This window comes from Nesoenas mayeri, assembly GCF_963082525.1.
Source record: "Nesoenas mayeri genome assembly, chromosome: Z".
Lineage (NCBI taxonomy): Eukaryota > Metazoa > Chordata > Aves > Columbiformes > Columbidae > Nesoenas > Nesoenas mayeri.
Window position 1 is genome coordinate 62,653,620 of NC_137542.1, and position 18,118 is coordinate 62,671,737.

General features: G+C 41.6%; 1 protein-coding gene across 1 annotated transcript in view; it reads right to left on the bottom strand.

The window, feature by feature from the left end:
- Positions 1–1,087: 1,087 nt before the first annotated feature.
- The window catches only part of PDE8B (phosphodiesterase 8B), a gene marked incomplete at both ends in the record, with an annotated part of 75,336 nt that continues 58,305 nt past the window's right edge, over positions 1,088–18,118 (bottom strand). The window contains 12 exons of the mRNA XM_080362535.1: positions 1,088–1,203; positions 1,701–1,830; positions 3,381–3,548; positions 6,241–6,376; positions 7,469–7,686; positions 8,639–8,837; positions 10,575–10,710; positions 11,142–11,187; positions 11,972–12,136; positions 13,372–13,448; positions 14,323–14,400; positions 17,256–17,307. Of these exons, the coding sequence (XP_080218661.1) occupies positions 1,088–1,203; positions 1,701–1,830; positions 3,381–3,548; positions 6,241–6,376; positions 7,469–7,686; positions 8,639–8,837; positions 10,575–10,710; positions 11,142–11,187; positions 11,972–12,136; positions 13,372–13,448; positions 14,323–14,400; positions 17,256–17,307 (1,521 nt within the window). The remainder of the gene's footprint in view (positions 1,204–1,700; positions 1,831–3,380; positions 3,549–6,240; positions 6,377–7,468; positions 7,687–8,638; positions 8,838–10,574; positions 10,711–11,141; positions 11,188–11,971; positions 12,137–13,371; positions 13,449–14,322; positions 14,401–17,255; positions 17,308–18,118) is intronic.

Consider the following 18,118-nt stretch of genomic DNA (forward strand, 5'->3'; position numbering starts at 1 on the left):
GGTTAAAATGAGATGTACAAAAATATGCACTTGTTCTTTGTAGGCTTTAGTCTAAGTGTTGTATCTTAAAACTAATGAAAAACTGTTTTCTAACTTTAGAAATACTTTTGAAATACTTTTTACTTCACAAGACAAACAAGCATTTTATTGGGAGGGAAAAAGCAGTACAAATTATAATCCTATTACAAGTTATAACCTGGAAACGATTTTGAAGAAATGACAGGTTCATCCTAGAAGTAAGTAGCACAATATATGGACTTATCATAAAATTGAGATCAGCTTAATAAAATTGATGACCACATGTACAAACACTATTAGAAAAATATATTGATCAAATGCCACAATAGTTTCTCTGTAAAATTTGATGAAACATTGCATGGTAACATGTCTAAGATGGCAGAGAAACATGTGAATGGCACCAATTATATAGAACATGTTTGTTTTCCTCCACTACATGACAAATTTTAAGGGAATTTGCCTCCTACTGAGATTTTATATGGAAAAGAAAGGAGACCAGGTAGTGTTCTGGGAGATAGTAATAAGAAGGTTGTTTTAAACGGTGCAGGGTTTGTTTTTTACTGGATCTAATTTATTGTTGTTCTGCTGTGTATGTTCTCTTTAGAGCTATGATTCAGAAAACTGAAGAACATGGATAGAATTGGATCACATTTATGCTAGATAAGTGGGAAGTTTTCAATGCTTATTTGTCAAACTATTCTTACTCTACTGATGACTGGATTACCCCTCTGACTGAGAAACAGTTGAGTGAAGTGTTGGTGAATACTGTGGTATCAATTACAAGATATGACAAATGCATATTCAGTATTATAAATTAGTTTCAGAAGTACATTTTCTGCCACAAAAAGTTATTTCTGAAGTCCACTTATTAATCTGTGGATTATGTAGGCGTTTTCAAAACATTTTTGTAGGATTCAGAAAAACTTAAAAGTGATGAATGAAATATTTCCTTCTTGCCATGCAGTCTTAATTTCACTGGAAAAGAAAAAACATTCCTCTTGCAGCCAAGTCAGTAAGTGATTCACAGTGAAACTGGTAGGTCAAGAGGTCTGTTTTTCTTGCCTTAGTGTCAGTAGTTGTTTTCTGATGGGAGCCTGAGACTCTTGCACTTTAACTCATCCAGTGTTTTCCAGTATTTGTAGTTATTAGCCAAGTGTTGCATCAAAACAGGCAGATGTGCGAATGCTGAAACAAACAGGAGAAGCAGTTGTACACTGTACACAGGCAGAACAGCCCACCCTCATGTGAAACCGGTGGTTTCCTACTCTCTTTTATTCCTTCAGCTGTAAGCTAATGCCAAAAGGGGAATTTTTTCAGTCTGTTTCTCTTTCAAGCAAATCCCTTTCTTAACGTATGATGACTTCATTAAAAGTAAAGCTAACCACTGTGGTCTCAGTTTCTGCTGCTCAGAAGAAATACATTGCAAAAGGAAAAAATTACCTAGGTGAAAAATAAGGTTAGTTTTAAGCCACTACTCCTTCCTTCTTTACAGAGACTGTCTGGTAACTGCTCAGCTTTCATAAAGCTGGTGTTGTGGTGTGCAGTTTAACGGGCTTCGGCAGCATTGTTGCTTAGATCCTGTGCTGTACTGCTCATGTATGGGTACTACTCAAGTCCAACTTTATTTTAATCTGTAGAAATCTCTGCCTCAAATCAAGGAAGAAAAAAGCAGAAGTACTTACCATCCCATGCATCAAACATATCTGTTATAAAATAGTCAATGAAGGAAATTTGAGACTTGGGGATGCTGCAGGTGTTCCTATCAAATACTGGCATTACAACAGGCAGACCCTTTCTCTTCTCTTCTTCAGTCTAAGAAAACAAAACTCCAGTTAGCCCCTATAGTTTTTTTTCTGGCTTTCATGCTGGAGTAACAAAGGCCAGGGGATTAGATGAACTGCAGTAGGAGATTTGAGACAAACTTTGGAACCCCTGATGTGAACAGCCTTCTTTCCATGTGCTTTATTTCATCGGAACAGGCACTGAAATTAACATCTCTTCCCTTTCACAAGTACTCTATTACTGTAGTGCTGTGATTACTCTTAGCTCCAGCTAAAAGTGGAAAATGGGTTTGCAGAGTCCTTTGGCAGAGGACAGGTTTGATCTTTCCATTTTTCCCCACATCTCTAATGGATGTTTCAAACCATTTGTCTATTAAGTAAGAGGGATGTTGCTGTTGCTACTTTCTCAGCTTGTATTGGGTTATAAGACGAATAGAAGTAGGGTATGCCTTTTTACTCTTTGTCCACAACTGGAAGAGCACTGTTTTTGTTGTGTTCAGTGTGGTGGAGGAGACAATCACCCCATAGTCTTACAATTTAATTACAAAAAAACATTTTAAGTAGTAAAGGCAGGGCCTAATGCTGGAATTGGCCGCGGAACAGTCCCCAGAATTACGAGATGAGGCCAATGAAGAGCAGAAATGTTCTCAACACCTCACATTGCTTCAGGTAGGCCAACGCCTAAGACTGGCAATTTAAATCTAGCTCATGGTACCTTGGCTGCTAGGGAGATGCAATGTAAGTGATCCTTGATCTTACCTAGGAAACCATCAAATTTATTCACTGTGGTTAAAATGAAATTCAGACATGTCCCAGGTACTAACTACTATTTTATTTCAGTAATAACTAACCATGGCGTGTGATCTGGATTTAGATGCCAGGCACGCCTACCCGCTTTTCTGTCTCTTCAGTTGTAGCTGCTGATTTCTACACCATTAATGGCAAATAAAAACTAAGAATCTATCAGTTGCTCAAATAAAGAACTAGAAAAATGCTTCACTTTCAGGAAGCTGCTCTATTTGTGTTAGAAAAACTGAATATTAAGAAAGGAAGTTGAGCTTCCTGCTTTGTCTGGAGAGATTGCATGTGATAAGCATTTACACTGCCCATGTGCCTTCATTCCTGGTCAGCCACATCATCTGTGTACCACAAAAATAGTTCAAGTGCCATCGTAGAAGTGAAGGAGCCAGCCTGATGATTCATCTGAGGGTTTCATCAGGCATGGAGCTTCATGCTCTCTGGAGGGAGGATATTGGGACTAGAAGCCAGAATGGTGACAGTCTTGAATTTCAACCAATTAAATTGGCTAAGGTTAATCAAATAGTTTTGTTTTGGCCAGATGGAGAAAGTTGAAAGTGTAAAACCTCCTTTCCACCATTCTGTACCTCAGGCTTCATGGTAAGCACACTAGCTAAGTTTAGGGTAAATTCTTCTGCATGTGAGGGGCTAGTTCTCACTGGGGCTGAAAAACATACGTCTGGACTCTGTGGTGATGCCAGGCAGACCTAATCTGGAACAGCAAACCAGTAGACATACACTTTCTTATAGAACGCAACAGTCAAATTATAAAAATATACATACCTGTGCAAAATACTCCTCTGAAATCCTTCCTGCCCATTCGATACATAACTCTAGAGGGCGGCATGGATTTGCTACATCCGCACATTTAATCATCATGCGCTTGATCAGCGTCTGGATATCTGGAAAATTCTTTATATTGGCTATACGTTCACAGTCACTGCTGTCATTCTGTAAAAGAGAGCTGGTTACAGGGGCTGGTGGCCACTATCCCTGGTAGCAGAAGTGATGGCATTGTTATCAATTCTATTGTACTTAGGCAGTAAGCAGGCACCCAGCCTCACACCTTCTAATTTCACAGAGATCACCGGGAATTTTGAGGAGAAAGTGATATCTGAGAACTGCAGCCTTGCTAAGTAACTAATGCTCTGGAGAGTGGGTGCATGGCACAGAGTAGTTTTTACAAGTCTGCTGTGGCATTATCTTCTGAGTCTTGACCAGTTTAGAAGGGCACAGGTATATTAATCTCCTTATTGAGTAATAAAAAGCCTCCACCTCAGCTCACCATGGCATTAATATTATTCTCAAAATAATATATTTGTGTAATTATGGCCTCCCTTCACTGCTAAATTCAACTCTTGATTCAAAAATTGAACATAAATACTTTTTACCACCATGGCTAAATTAATGTCTTTGTGGTTTATGGGGAGATACTTTGCAGTGACTTTTGCCAATTCAGGCATTAATCTTCTAACTTTATGTTTAGCAGTTAATTTTTTTTCAGCATGGGTAGGCCAGCAAAGAGCTGCAAATTAACCCTGCTCCTCAAGTGCTGTTCAAGATCAAAAATATTAAGAGCCACCATTAACAATAAGGAACAGGACAACCTAATACTGAGGAAAAAACCAATTCTGTAACACAAGTGGTTACAGTGGTTGCTCTCCAAATCGTGTAGATTTTAAAATAACCTCTACTATAAACCAGGAAGATAAAGGAGAGTCAAAGAAAATGTTTTCTATAGGTTAGAAAAGCTCATTGCAGTAGAATGTATGGAGAGCATTTAAAAGCTCTTTAGGAAGTGCTGGAACAAATGGATGCATAGGATGGAAGGGAGATTCCCATAAATGTCTTTAGAGCTTGGAAACACCATCATTTTGGTGAAGCTTGTGCATCTAAATCCTACTGGCCAATCTAGGGATGCCAGAAAACTTAAGAGATTGTAGAAGAGTGGAGATGGAGGAAACATTTCAGAAAAACACTTAAGCTGTCAGAGGGAAAAATGAAGCACTGTGAGAAGTCCGATTTCCCAGCAACACCTCTGAGGGCTTTTTTAGAAACTGGTGAAGCAAGCAGCTATCTGGTTCACATGCAGGTACAGAGAAAACCGAGAGTGGGTAAATTCCACACCACTAACTGATGCGGACCTTTCTTTCCTCTTGCTTTGATCTGAAGTGGGATCTGCCTGTGCCATGAGGGCGGATCCATGAAGCACAGCACCAGGAGATGTGCTGGGAGGGCAGAAACAGTGACAGGGGCCCCCAGTGATACCCAAACCTCGTCCCTCTGTGCCTTGGGATGTCTGACGCTGGAGATGATCAGGCTAATTCAGACCCAGGGCCGTGTCCAGTGAGCCCTCCAGAGCTTCAAGGGAGTACAGTGCAAAGAGTCCACGGAGCCAGTGAAGTTCAGCAGCATTTGTGATTTCTAGCTTAAACTGGAGCTCAGCAGTCCCTAGAACCAGGCCAGTTCAACTGAAGCAATGCTGCCCCTAAAGTTGTAAACTCCACAGTCCTGACTGGTTTCTGTACCCATGACACTTGACACTGCAAAAAATTCAGGTATGGGGAACTGACAGAAGCTACTTTTATTTATTTTTAATATCACTGACCTTCAATTTAGTCTGATATTTTTTCAGTGTTTCTATCAAAGTACTGTCTTCACTAAGCTGTGATACGTTGGTCTTTGCTTAAGTGGGTAACACTACTTTGGAGAACCCTGGCAGGTACCAAGTGCTCAACCTTAAGAGGCAACAAGAGAAGGTAAAGAGGGACCTGGGCTGGGAAACTTGGAGGCGTCTTATGAAATATACCAGTGATGGAGCATTAGGGTGCATAACTGACAGGAGTAAAGGCCATCACTTAATACAGTCAGGAATGGAGTAGAGAGGTCTCAGGAAACAATGGAGCTATTCCTTGTGGCTTGAAGGCTCCAGATTACATAGACACAAAACCATCAGGGCAGGTTCCTCAGTTACAACCCCAGGCTTAGGCAAATCCCAGTGTTTGGATGCAGGGCCATAGGCACAAGTGCCAACCTGGCTCCGTACACAGAATTTTGCATGTACAAAAGCACCCGCCCACATGTTTTTTGAACACCAGATGGCTTTGAAACGAAGGCTTATAAAATGTAGTGTTTAAGTGACCTAAGGGCAGAGCCAGACATAGAAAACAAGAAATTAGAAACATTAGAAACATTTTTTCACACTTTCAAGTATGAGGTCACAGATCCAATTGTGTCCTTTGGGCATTATCACAGTGCAAATTAATACAACCTGAATGAAAACAATCGCAGAATCACAGAATTGTTGGGCTTGGAAGGAACCTCTGGAGATCATCTAGTCCAACCCAGCTGCTAAAGCAGGTTCACCTAGAGTAGATTGCACAGGAATGCATCCAGTTGGGTTTTGAACATCTCCAGAGAAGGAGACTCCACAACCTCTCAGGGCAGCCTGTTCCAGTGCTCTGGCACCCTCATAGTAAAGAACTTTCTCCTCATGTTTAGATGGAATGTCCTATGCTTCAATCTGGGCCTGCTGCTTCTCATCCTGTCCTTAGGCACCACTGAAAACAGTCTGAACACTTCAGGTTGTCTTGGAAGAACTTCATTGAAATGCCTGACGGCATAAAGTCCTGCAAGCACTTACATGTGAGCTGGTCTCCTGAGATGCCATTGGCTTGTTGATGCTGTTCACAAATCTGTTCACATGCTCAAAGTGCTTTGTCATCTCTGTTGCCAAAACCATATCAATAATGGCCTGGCGCAACGTCCGGTAGTGATTTCTAGGAAAGAAAAATAGTTTCTGCTGACAAGTCTGCCAGACAGAGCTCCGTCCTTTCCTTGTCCCTGCCCAGACAGTGCTGCTAAACACTGCTTGGGACCTTATCCACATAACCTGGCACCTTCAGGGTTACTGACGGTCTAGGGTTGGAGGGATGGACTAGATCATGCCTCTGCGGGTTCCTCTAACTATGAATTCCTGTATTACCCTTTTTCCCATTATTTTTACCTAATTAAAACGAATCATTTGAAGTAAATGAAAATTTCCAATTCAGTTTCATAATGCAGTAACACTAAGACAACTTTTCCAGAAATGGCACCAACACATTTCCATCTAGCTGTATGTTAACTTGGAACTCAAATCTTGTGTTATACAAAAACCAGCAGCACTATGGGGGATAGATAAGTTCATTACCTGTTTGGAGCCAGATCCCTTTCTCTCCCACTCTGCCCCTGCAAAAGCTAGGCTGATGCAATGGAAACTGCCAGGCTATGTGCACACCCACCAGCAGGGTGTCTCCAACTCTCTGAGGGTTTCTGCTCAGAGAGCTGGTAGATGCCCCATCCCTGGAGACATTCAAGGCCAGGCTGGATGGGGCTCTGAGCAACCTGATCTAGTTGAAGATGTCCCTGCTCATTGCAGGGGGTTGGACTAGATGACCTTTGAAGGTCCCTTCCAACCCAAACTATTCTATGATTCTTATGAATCAGCTCACTCTGTTACCATCCCTTTCTGTTCCATGTGAATGCAGCAGTGCCAGCAAGCATGAAGCCGTAGTATACAGCGTCTGGCTGTATAGGGGGAAATGAATGGCCCAAAGAAGTAATTTTCAGGCCCCTGCAATGAAAAGGCAGTGGGTCAAGATGCAGCTGTGAGGCTGTCAACTAGACCATGCCAATGTAATCCATAAAAAGTTACTGAACATCTCTCATCTCTATATGCTTCCAAAAAATACAAAGTGGAGGATGGGGGGGAAATTAAAGCCTTTTAAAAAATGATGTCTACATAGGACTCCGGAGGAGGTTCGCCCCAAACTAAAAATCCCTAAACAAGAAATCCACACATGCATATTCCCCTTCTCCAGCAGACCCACCTATCAATATTCTTGAAAATGTTGCATTTGCTGTCTGTAGTTGTAAGCTGAAACGCCAGTGCTGTGTGATGACTCTCTAATACAGCCATATCATTGTAAAGGACAGCTAATTCACTGCCTGCATTGCACAGGAAAGAGTTGGTCCGTCCAGGGTGGTCTACGTCATGAATGGTGGCAGCTATTAGTGCAGCCACCTCATCTAAATGGTCAAGGCTTCCCTACAGGAAGAGAGAAAAGTTACAGTAAATAATTTCTGATAATTTCCAGGTACCCACAAATATGCAAGTGTCAGCTTGAGTGCAGGGATTCTACCTCCTTGCAATTGTTTTTCACTAACTGCACCCGCCGATTACCTATTCCAAAACTTCCCCTTCCCACTCTTACCCAAATCCTCTTTTCTTAATGAAGCTTTTAGCTGTGCCGTCACCTAAGCAATATCTTTGTGTCAAATCCTCTAATGGTGGATGGATCCTCTGATGCTGTCATTCCACTTTCTGTGCTTGCCTGAACGACTCTGTACTGACTCTGCTCCTACACAGCTTGTGTGTTTTTGAAGAGGCTAGGCTAGGCTAGGCTAGGCTAGGATAGGATAGGATATTTCAGTTGGAAAGGAACTACAGCAACCATCTAGTCCAACTGCCTGACCACCTCAGGGCTGACCAGAAGATAAAGAGTATTATTAAGGGTACTGTCCAAATGCCTCTTAAACACTGACAGTCCAGGGGCATCGACCACCTCTCTAGGAAGCCTGTTCCAATGCTTGGTAAAGGAATTCCTTCCTAATGTCCAATCTAAAACTCCCTTGGTGCAGCTTTGACCCATTCCCATGTGGTCTAACACTGGTTACCTGGGAGAAGAGACAGCACCTCCCTCTCCAAAGATTTTGCAAAGCTTTATTAAAAGCTGGTACTAATAGTGAGTTACCAAGAGACAGAAAAGAGCCAGGTTTACCCCCCCACACCCACCCAGCCCCCGTTGTTGCCACTTTAAAATGTAGATTTCTAACTTATGTAAACAGACTTCAGAGAAACTCTGTGAAAAAGACTTTAAGGGCAGAGTGACTTTATGAATCCAGGACCATTAAGTAAACATCTGACTTTCGAGTGACACACATATAATGGCAAACACACCAAAGTCCTAGCCCAAAGGACTCCTGAGTGGTGGTTATACCTTAACTCTCTCCTTCCTGAGAAAGAAGGCGGTAGCATGCAGGACATCTGCTGCGTGTGTGGAGTTGTGGTATGAGTTGGAGGAGTGGTAGTTGGCTTCAATCACCTGCAGCCATGCTCGCAGTGTTGCTTCTGCACAGTTTAAAAACTCACAGACCCCAAACCGGGCAAAGACTTTTAAGCCCAAATACACTAATGGCCTGAAAAACAGTAGAAGAAAAAAGCACCATGGTAAAGCAGGAACTTCTGATGTTCTGAAGAGCGACAGTTTTGACAAAGAAACTGGGGGAAAAAGTGCGGGAAAATGTTACACATTTTTAAATTGCACATCTATAACCTCTCAAAAGCCTGGCCAAGGTTACAAATTATTTCATCTTCCATCCTTTCAGACATGATTTTAATATGTTTGTAAAAATGGTGCAGTTCCACTAGAGTTTCACTAATTCTGTGGCTTCAGAAAAAATTCTTAAAAGCCTAGGTCTTTTGTGGTTTTGCTATCTGTCAGTCAATCAAAAATACATTTTTTTCTGATGAGAAAAAGTAGACTTTGAACATGACATGGGCATTTCTCAAAGGCTTAAGGCAAAACCTGACATATGTTTGTTGTTTCAAATAGTCCTGTGACTTCAGGGGGTCCAGATTTCTACTTCTGACTCTTTGAAGCTGGCAATATGTAAAGAATATTGATGCTTCTCAGAGCACCTCTTAGCACCAGGTTGTGAATTTTTCTAGCTTTCAGGGGACTGGATCACCTTCTAGAGCCGAGTCAGGAGTCTGCCACTGGTAGACCACCTCCCTTGAATTCCAAAGGCTAACAGGCAGCAGATAACTGTATGTATATAACCCCAGTGGAGGGGTTTAGTGTCTAAAATTGAATTTTGAACTCTCAAGCAGAAGCCTGCTACTTTCTTGCTTCAAGTTTAATGGGATGGACTAAATAGAGGTGTCATGTCCTGCATCCTCCCTGCAGTGATCTCCCAGCTGGAAAGGGAACTTGAGTTCTGGTGAATGTAATGCTGGGGAGGACAGTGATGAGACTGTGTGTGAAACAGCAAGTAGGATAAAATCTCTAATCGTATTGGTTCTTAAACCCAAATCCACTCTGGGTTGTCATTTACTCTGCATTGCCTATGACAGAGTCCTATCTGTCAGTCACATTTTTCACTCCTGCAAGATAATCTACAGGGCTCTTGAGCTGAGAAAGGCAGAACCAAAAGCCAATATCTGCAAATTAAAGCCAGGCAAATGCAAATTCAAAAAATGGCCATTTTCTTCAAACAGAGTACAAGAGACCTGGTAGTCTCTCCAATTCTTTGCATCTTGGAATGCAAATCAGATTTCCCTATGGATGGTCTTTATTTTTGTGGTCTGTATGACCTCAAAACTACTGGCATCTTCTTTCATTGTAAGCTTTGAAATCTTAGATTCTTGATCCTATGACTGGTTTATCCTCCATCCTAGATTTTTATCCCTCTAATGAAAAGCCACAGTTGCCCCAGAGCTACCTAAATCATAAGGAGATTTAGGTGAGGAAGGGAAGAGACTTGCTTTTTCCAGCATGGCCATTTGCACATCAGCAGGAAAACGGGACATCTATGGGATGTCCAGCACATAACCACGCCAGTATCACCTAGACAGAGTGCATGGGAGCTGAGCAAAGCAAACATTGAACAAGAGACAACACTGGACAGTTGCAGATGTTGTCAAGGAAGATAACAGTCTGCACAGGGCTCTCCACGGCCTGTACATGCATCTTGATTGACCATGATGTGTGCCTGGCTTGTTAATTGGACAAGTGCTATCAACACACACACACACACCGCGACAGCTCTCTCAGATTTGCTGTGTCTTGCTTTGTTTTTTTCAGAGCAAAGTGCTTTCTGATACAGCTCCTCAAATTTCTTTTTTGCAGGCACCCAGGGAAAGCAGTGCAGTACCTGTTATTTGTAACAGCCTCCAACTCAAAAATATTGAAGTCCCAGCTTTCTTCATTATCCAGGAGCTGGACAATACAGGGTGGAACATCATTGATGGTGTTCGGCACTGAAAGGAGACTATGGCTCAGGTTCACATCTGTTAAAATGAAATTTGGGGATTACAATATTTATTGATTATTTACCCCCCACGCAGAATTCAATTTAGAAAACAACTGTTTTTCAAGAAATACAACTCTTTTCCTTACACAAAAAAGTGTGTAAAAGCCTATAATATATGTCATTTATATTATCACAGATGACTTGGATATAAACCAAAAAGACTGGTGAACATTCTTCGAATGACAATTTTGTTTATTCCTTGTCTGGTTTTCTGTATTTTGAAACACATTATTTTAATTATTTGAACCTGCTTTGGCTCAAAAAGGAGGGAGTCTAGCACTTGTTCTGTACTCAGACAACCATTTCCAAAGACATACATCCCACTGCAAATTAGCTTGGAGCTCTGTGTCACTAGCATGTACAAAAGAAGTCACACATGGCAAAATGAAGTTTAAACTGGTGGCTTACTCTTAGAAAACACATACTCGTTTCCTGACAGCCTTCTCAAGCCATCCTGAAAAAGCAAGTTTATTGTAAGTTTTAGGCAGAATAACTATGCATCATTAATTGCAAAACCACTTTATGCACTTTCCTGCGTACTAAAAGCACTGGTCCTATTGTAGCCCTTTAAGCACAATCTTTGTTTTAAGGTCTTTTGAAACAGATATTAAAGGATCCAAGGAATGCTAATATGAGATCTCCAGAAAGCATATTATCAACTGTACAGTGTATTGCCCTCCTTGACCCTTTCATTGACACCTACAGGATTTCATCATTCAAATAAACCACCATAATTTATTTTTTGTCTTCTTTAAATTCTTTTGACAAGGATTAGCTCAGTGTACATTACAAATGGGGTAATCCATGATAAAATCTAAGTGGTCTGTCTCTGGCAGGCAGTATTGCTGCTGTTCTTACAGGAGCAAAGTCAGAACCTGATTAAAATAACCTTATTCTTACACTGGACCAGCTGTAGAGCAATCCCTTTAATCCCATCGAAGCTTTTAGGGTTTCTAAAAAGCATCTGTCCTTGAGATAAATCAGGTTGGATGATACAGTTTCTAGTTTCGACCATATTCACTTATTTATGAGGATGAATCACCCAATGGATTGAGGTGTGCCCATCTCTCACTACGTCTTGGTGCCTACTGTTGCTGGAGACGCCAAAACACTTAAGTGAAATGGTGCTGAACTGCAAGTGCTCTTCCCATTCCTTGTGAAATTTTAGCAAAACAGAGCACTGAACTGCGATGTAGGACACTGGTAGCAGTAATTTCATTTTTAATCATTTTACTCACAGTCATCAGACCTCCAACAAGATCACTTGTGTGAGGATCTTCGTCTTTGGTACCTAGCTGAGGGGAGTAAAGTTCTGTTGTCCGCAGAATTTCCAGAACTCTGTCCAAGGCCTCTGCCACTGTGACGGGGCTGTTTTCCTGGGCAGCATTAATTATGTTAATAACCTGAAAGCAGATTAAGGAGGCAGGTGAGGAAGAGTGAATGGCACTTTTGTCTTTTCTTATTACAAAAATCTTTATTCTTTGCTTGATTATGCTACTTCCCATTTAGCAAATGCTATGTAATTCCCCAAAACCTTTAAAGTACAGCTCTGAAAATGTAGATTTGTGCTCAGATTGCCTGGTATCCATCTGCTATTTTAAACTGGCAAATTCCTGGGAAGCAAAAGCAGAAATGCATGAAATATCTGAAATAATTGTGGATGGGTAGACAAAAAATGAGTTATGTCCCTGTCCTTCAGCCACTCAGAAGCAATCATTCAGTCCCTAGAGGAAAAAAACAACAAACTCCTGAATGTGGCACAGATATCCAGATGCTGGATGAAAAGCCTTAGTTTTCTTAATGTGAAAATGAAGGGCAGAGAGCAGGAACAGCTGGGCTGTGGTTGAGGGAGAAGAAGATGGCTCTTCTTTGCCTCCCACCTTGTGTCTCAGACGCATCTGGGAATGCAGCAATGACACAGCAGCACTGAGGACTGCTCCTGGCATTGCCAGGACTGAGAGGGAGAAAGCCCAAGTGATGTCCTCTGCAGTAACCAGAAGCTGCTGTGGGACACTACAGGCCTCCCTACAGGTAGATTTGGGGAGAAGAAATAGGAAAGAAATCATCTGCTCTAACAGACATGGTGGTGCTGGGAAGTAAAGAGCTTGATGATAGAAAGAGAAGATGGGGAGAGAGGGAAAAAATGGTTTGAGGGTGGGAGATGGCAGGCGCCCTAATTTGCAGGACAAGTGATTGTGCAGCTGGTTTACGACCACAGACTTTGTATAACACGGATAGTGAAGAAAAGACTGCAGGAAAGTGTGGGGACAGAATATGCTGCAGGAGTTATCTCCACTGCATGCTATTTTATAAATATCAACAGTAAAAACAAAGGTGAGACTGGATGCACATATCCTCCTACGCATGCACAGCCCAACAGAGCAGGGTCCCCTTCCTGCCACAAACAGTGCATCTAGCAATGATACCCTTTTCCCCTTTTTATTATTCTTCCTTATGGCTAGGATTTGGAATGAGATTATGAGAGGCAGAAAGCGGTATGAAAAAAAATTGATTTATATTATTCTGTTAAAAACAAGGTGCAGGGATGCCCCTGTCTGTCCTGCCATGAGCTACTTACTTCCCAATGAGAGTGACTCCAAACTCTGTGTTTGTGGAAAAGGCAGTGCTCAGGACTCACCTTTGTGATAGGAGCTTCTATTGTCATTGAGTGGATTCTTGCCATGGATGAGTACCGTCGGGTCTGTAAAGTTGCAGCTGCCATTAAAGAGAGTACTGTTTACATTTCTCAGAGTGTGAATGGGATGACAGCATTTAAAGAGTGCAGAAGGCTGTCTTTGGGGAAGAGCATGGTGGAATCCACTCTCATCTCTCGTTTCTCCCATGTCTCCCCTCTGCGATTTCTTGCTTTACTGTTTCATCACTTGTATTGTTGCTTACCTCCTTTGCAGTCACCCCTCGCTTCTCCTGTCTGTTTTCCCATCTGTCCTTCACTTCAGCTATACTAAAATTAAGCTATATTATACTTCATGCACAGTACGTGCTACTCTCCCTTTGTTTGCAATGGGTCTCTGTCAGACATGGCTCCTCCTATGAGACTGTGTATATGTCCTTCATCTCAGTGATACAGCTGCTCTAATGAAACTTGTTCTCACTCCCCATAAGTTGTGCTTTTCTCACTACATACGGGGGCAGAAAGAAATCTCTGCCACCACTGTCCCAGCCCTAGCAAGCACTCACAAATGGGATAAGGAACAGAAGTACTGTTGTCAAGTAACCAGCAGCAATAGGTACCTTCATGTCCCACACTCCTGAAAACAAAATACTGTCTGAGCAGCTCAAGCTGCACCTTTCTAAGAGAAGTGGAATTATCGCTTCACCATGCACCTTTTTAGCAGGCTGCGCCCATCCCATGGCACAGCACTTGTCCTCTGTGAGGGCACTCTGTGCTGCTGTGCACTGTATAGAGGTGCTGGTATTCATGCAGAGGCACTGTTTTGCAAATCAGAATACAGACATTTTACAGCAGTTATTAAAAAAAAAGGGATAATAGCTGCAAATCTGTCCGGTTCCTCTTTCATTCTGCATTATTATTGGCTAGGGCAACTCTGTTGACAGTTAACTTTCTTACCATCACTACTTTGAGATGTTATTAACTTAACATCAATTGAGTCTTTTCTTCTGTTCTTGCATCTGCAGGATTGGGATTCTGTAAATACAAACCAAAAGCTTTAAAAATCTATCAAATAAGACCTCTACAGAGTCTCCTCTATCTAAAATTATGAACATTGAATTAAATGACCTTAATGACACCACATAAATGGGGGAAATATTGTAATCTCTGCACATTAAAACAAGGGACTCAGTGGCTATTAATTTACAGCAACTTGCCTAAAGTCCCCTGAACAGCTGTTTCACAAGGAAGTCAAGATACCTTATGGAACAGGAGACTCACTTCAACTAATTTTAGCTGCCTAAAAGCAGTAGTCTTTCAGGCTCTGTCTAAGGAAGTTGTCAAAGATCCTGCTTTAGGAGAGAAGTCTCAAGCAGGTGGGTTGAACCCCTCCTGCAAGTCCCTTTTGCTCTCCACCAACCACTGAATAAGCCTGAGTTTAACTGCCTGGAAATTTATCTAAGTGAGAAAAATCCCGTCTCAGTCTACACCCTTCCAGCGCAAGTACAATTCAGACTCTCACAGCTTTTGCTTTTACTTGCAATATTTTTTTATGTATCCTGTGTTTAAGAAAAATCCAACATACTGAGAATTATTATAAACAAACAATTCAGCTGCTGTGAAAATTAACCATGCACCAAGCTGTCATTCTCAAAACTGCTGTTTGGTAAGGTAAGAGAAATGATCACATCCAGACAAATGCAAAAGCGGGATGAAGTGCCTGGAAAGAGCCTAAAGAGGAGAGGAGAGGAGAGGAGAGGAGAGGAGAGGAGAGGAGAGGAGAGGAGAGGAGAGGAGAGGAGAGGAGAGGAGAGGAGAGGAGAGGAGAGGAGAGGAGAGGAGGAGAGGGGAGAAGGAGAGAAGAAGGGAGGAGGAGGGGAGGGGAGGAGGGAAGGGAAGGGAAGGGAAGGGAAGGGAAGGGAAGGGAAGGGAAGGGAAGGGAAGGGAAAGGAAGGGAAGGGAAGGGAAGGGAAGGGAAGGGAAGGGAAGGGAAGGGAAGGGAAGGGAAGGGAAGGGAAGGGAAGGGAAGGGAAGGGAAGGGAAGGGAAGGGAAGGGAAGGGAAGGGAAGGGAAGGGAAAGGACAGTTTGTTGTAATCCAGACTGGAGAAACTCAAAGCATTTCCCTCTGTTGACACCTAATAGCAGGGCACAACTAATGCATATTAGATTATTTTATTTATTATTTTGATAGGACTTCTCTTTCAAACCCCTTTCCTGCATTACCATTTGAAAGAGTTTAACATAAGGCACTTGAGTGGGAGCAAACATTTACACGTAAACATAGCTGCAAGTGGCAGTAACTGACAAGTCAACTCTCCTTGTGTTAAATACCAACAAGCAAGTTGGAAACTTTGCTAGTGCTAACTGGAGAGTCACAGTTGCATAAAATCTACTCTGTGCCACACTACAATTTCATTTGAAAATCTTTAAATGCCTAAATAACAAATTTTCCTTCACCTGGTCAGCCGAATGTCTCCCTATCCAGATTTTTTACAAATCACACCATTGCGAACAGCATGATACACACGGATTACTTTTCTACACTCATCACATACTGGTATATGCTCCCCATGGCTATGGGAATTTATTCTTGACACACAATCATGCACCGCAGGGAAGGATAACTGACACCACTTCCCTGTGACTGTAAGCTTGCCCAATTTCACTGCACCACAGTCATCAACATGGCTTCATGTGAGGTCACATCCCAGTTTTGCCAAAATCTCTCACACTAATGGGCAAAACTAAGTGCCTCACATAATCTGTAAAACACATTCGTAAGCTAGTAACAATGTCTTAACTGGTAATCAGTTCTTTAGTTTAATCCATGAGTGTTCTCACCTTCCTGTTTGCAGGAAAGAAAAAGTGGAAAAGAAAAACTGCATTTATTACAGGGACACAGCTGCAGCAGTTTAACACACTATGGATCAGTTCTGATGGCAGTAATGGTAATGAGAACAGCAAATGGCACATATTGTGTCTTCTTTCCTCTGCCCATTATTACTTGGCATCACAAAGCTCTCCAATGCTTGTACATATTCGTATGCTGCTTGAAAAAGCAGACAATGTCAAACAATCACTTCCCATGCTCTTGGTACGTTATAGTCTCCTCCCATGTGAAAATCAGGAGCTGCCTGACATTGCAAAACACATTTTCTAGAGTTATATAGCCGAAAGGTCCTGGAGTCCCATAGTCCCATCAGGTAACAGGGCATGAGAACCTCTTCACTCAGGATAACACAGCAGTGCTGCACCTGGCTCAGATCACCAGACTCACAAGCTTAAACCTGGCCCTTTTTCAGGGAAAAGCGTTGTTCCAAACATTACTCAGAAGAAGTGATTACGCACACTTTAATCAAAAGTTATCTGCAGAAGATACTGAGAGCTTGAACGTGCTGTCTGCAAGTGAGCAAAGCTGCCCAAGACACAGACACCCTGCAACAGCTCAGCGCTGACTGGGCATGACTAGCTCTAAGCTGGACAACACAGACAACCATCCTAGCCCTGTACTGAGCCGAAACAAAGGCCTCCTGACAGGTCCTAATCTTGGGAACACGAGGGCACAAATCAGCACAGTTCTGTGTTAATTTCAAACACAAAGGGGTGATGAGGTACACCAGCCTCAGGATCAGACGCTGTTTTAATACAATGAAGAGCAATCCATCTTGACTCTGAATGCATGACTAGAGCTGTGTGCAGAAGATGGAATTATTAATGATGGTTACAAAGCCAGTTCATGGTGTGACATCAGAGCAACTGGCATCCATCATTGGCCATCTGCTCAAACCACTGACTCAATAGAGGGAAGAGACAACTTTCCATACCACCAAAGAACCTGTCCATGACCTCAAATACAGCAATATATAAATGTAAATGATGGTATACTAACCTGACTGAGAATTGTCTCTTGTGTACTTATCATCATGGTGACTCTTGTAGAGCTGAAGATGCACCAAGAGTAAAATATATATGTAAGAAAAAAGAATACAAAGGTATATTAAAAGGGCTACATTCACCACTATCCTTATGCAACATTTTCTGTTCATTTATTTTTTAAGAAAGTGTTTGGCAAAGACTCTTCTTTAGGTTTAATTAGATATAGTGAAATAATATGAAAGTAAACAGATATGCAATGCAGAAAATCACAGATACAATAGGGCTTTTATGTACTAAATTCCTGCTTTATGCCTGTGTCTGTAAGAGAACTGGCATTTATTTTTAGATAGTATTTTCTGTGCAAATTGCATACAAACCTGAAAGATTCCAGGAATAAAACACAAAAAGGAAAAAGAATGCTAAAATGTTCACTTCTTCCCCTCCGTACAGTAGTTTAAAAATCATTTTCTTAGTATTATCTAAGCTAATTTTGCATTCATCCTTTCATGGGTCACTGACAAACTGAGCTTCAAACAACTCAGTTACAAAACCAACTCTCCAGCAACTGAAGGGCAGAGGTAGATATCATCAAAACTTTCTTTATTTCCAAGTAATTTTAATCATTCTCATGAATGAAGAGATTAAACACAAAATCTTAATTCTTTGTGCTTCTGAAACATCTTGGGTAGTTCCACCAATATGTATTTCAAACTTTCTTAGAATTTAAATAGTATATTTCCACTATCTTAAAGTTTACTCCTATTGCTTGGTCTACAGTAACACAGATAAATGCTCCTCTGCTTTTCCATCATGCTCAGAAAAAAAAAGCACAGTCTTTCCAATACATGACAGTTTAATACCTGCTAATGACTTCAT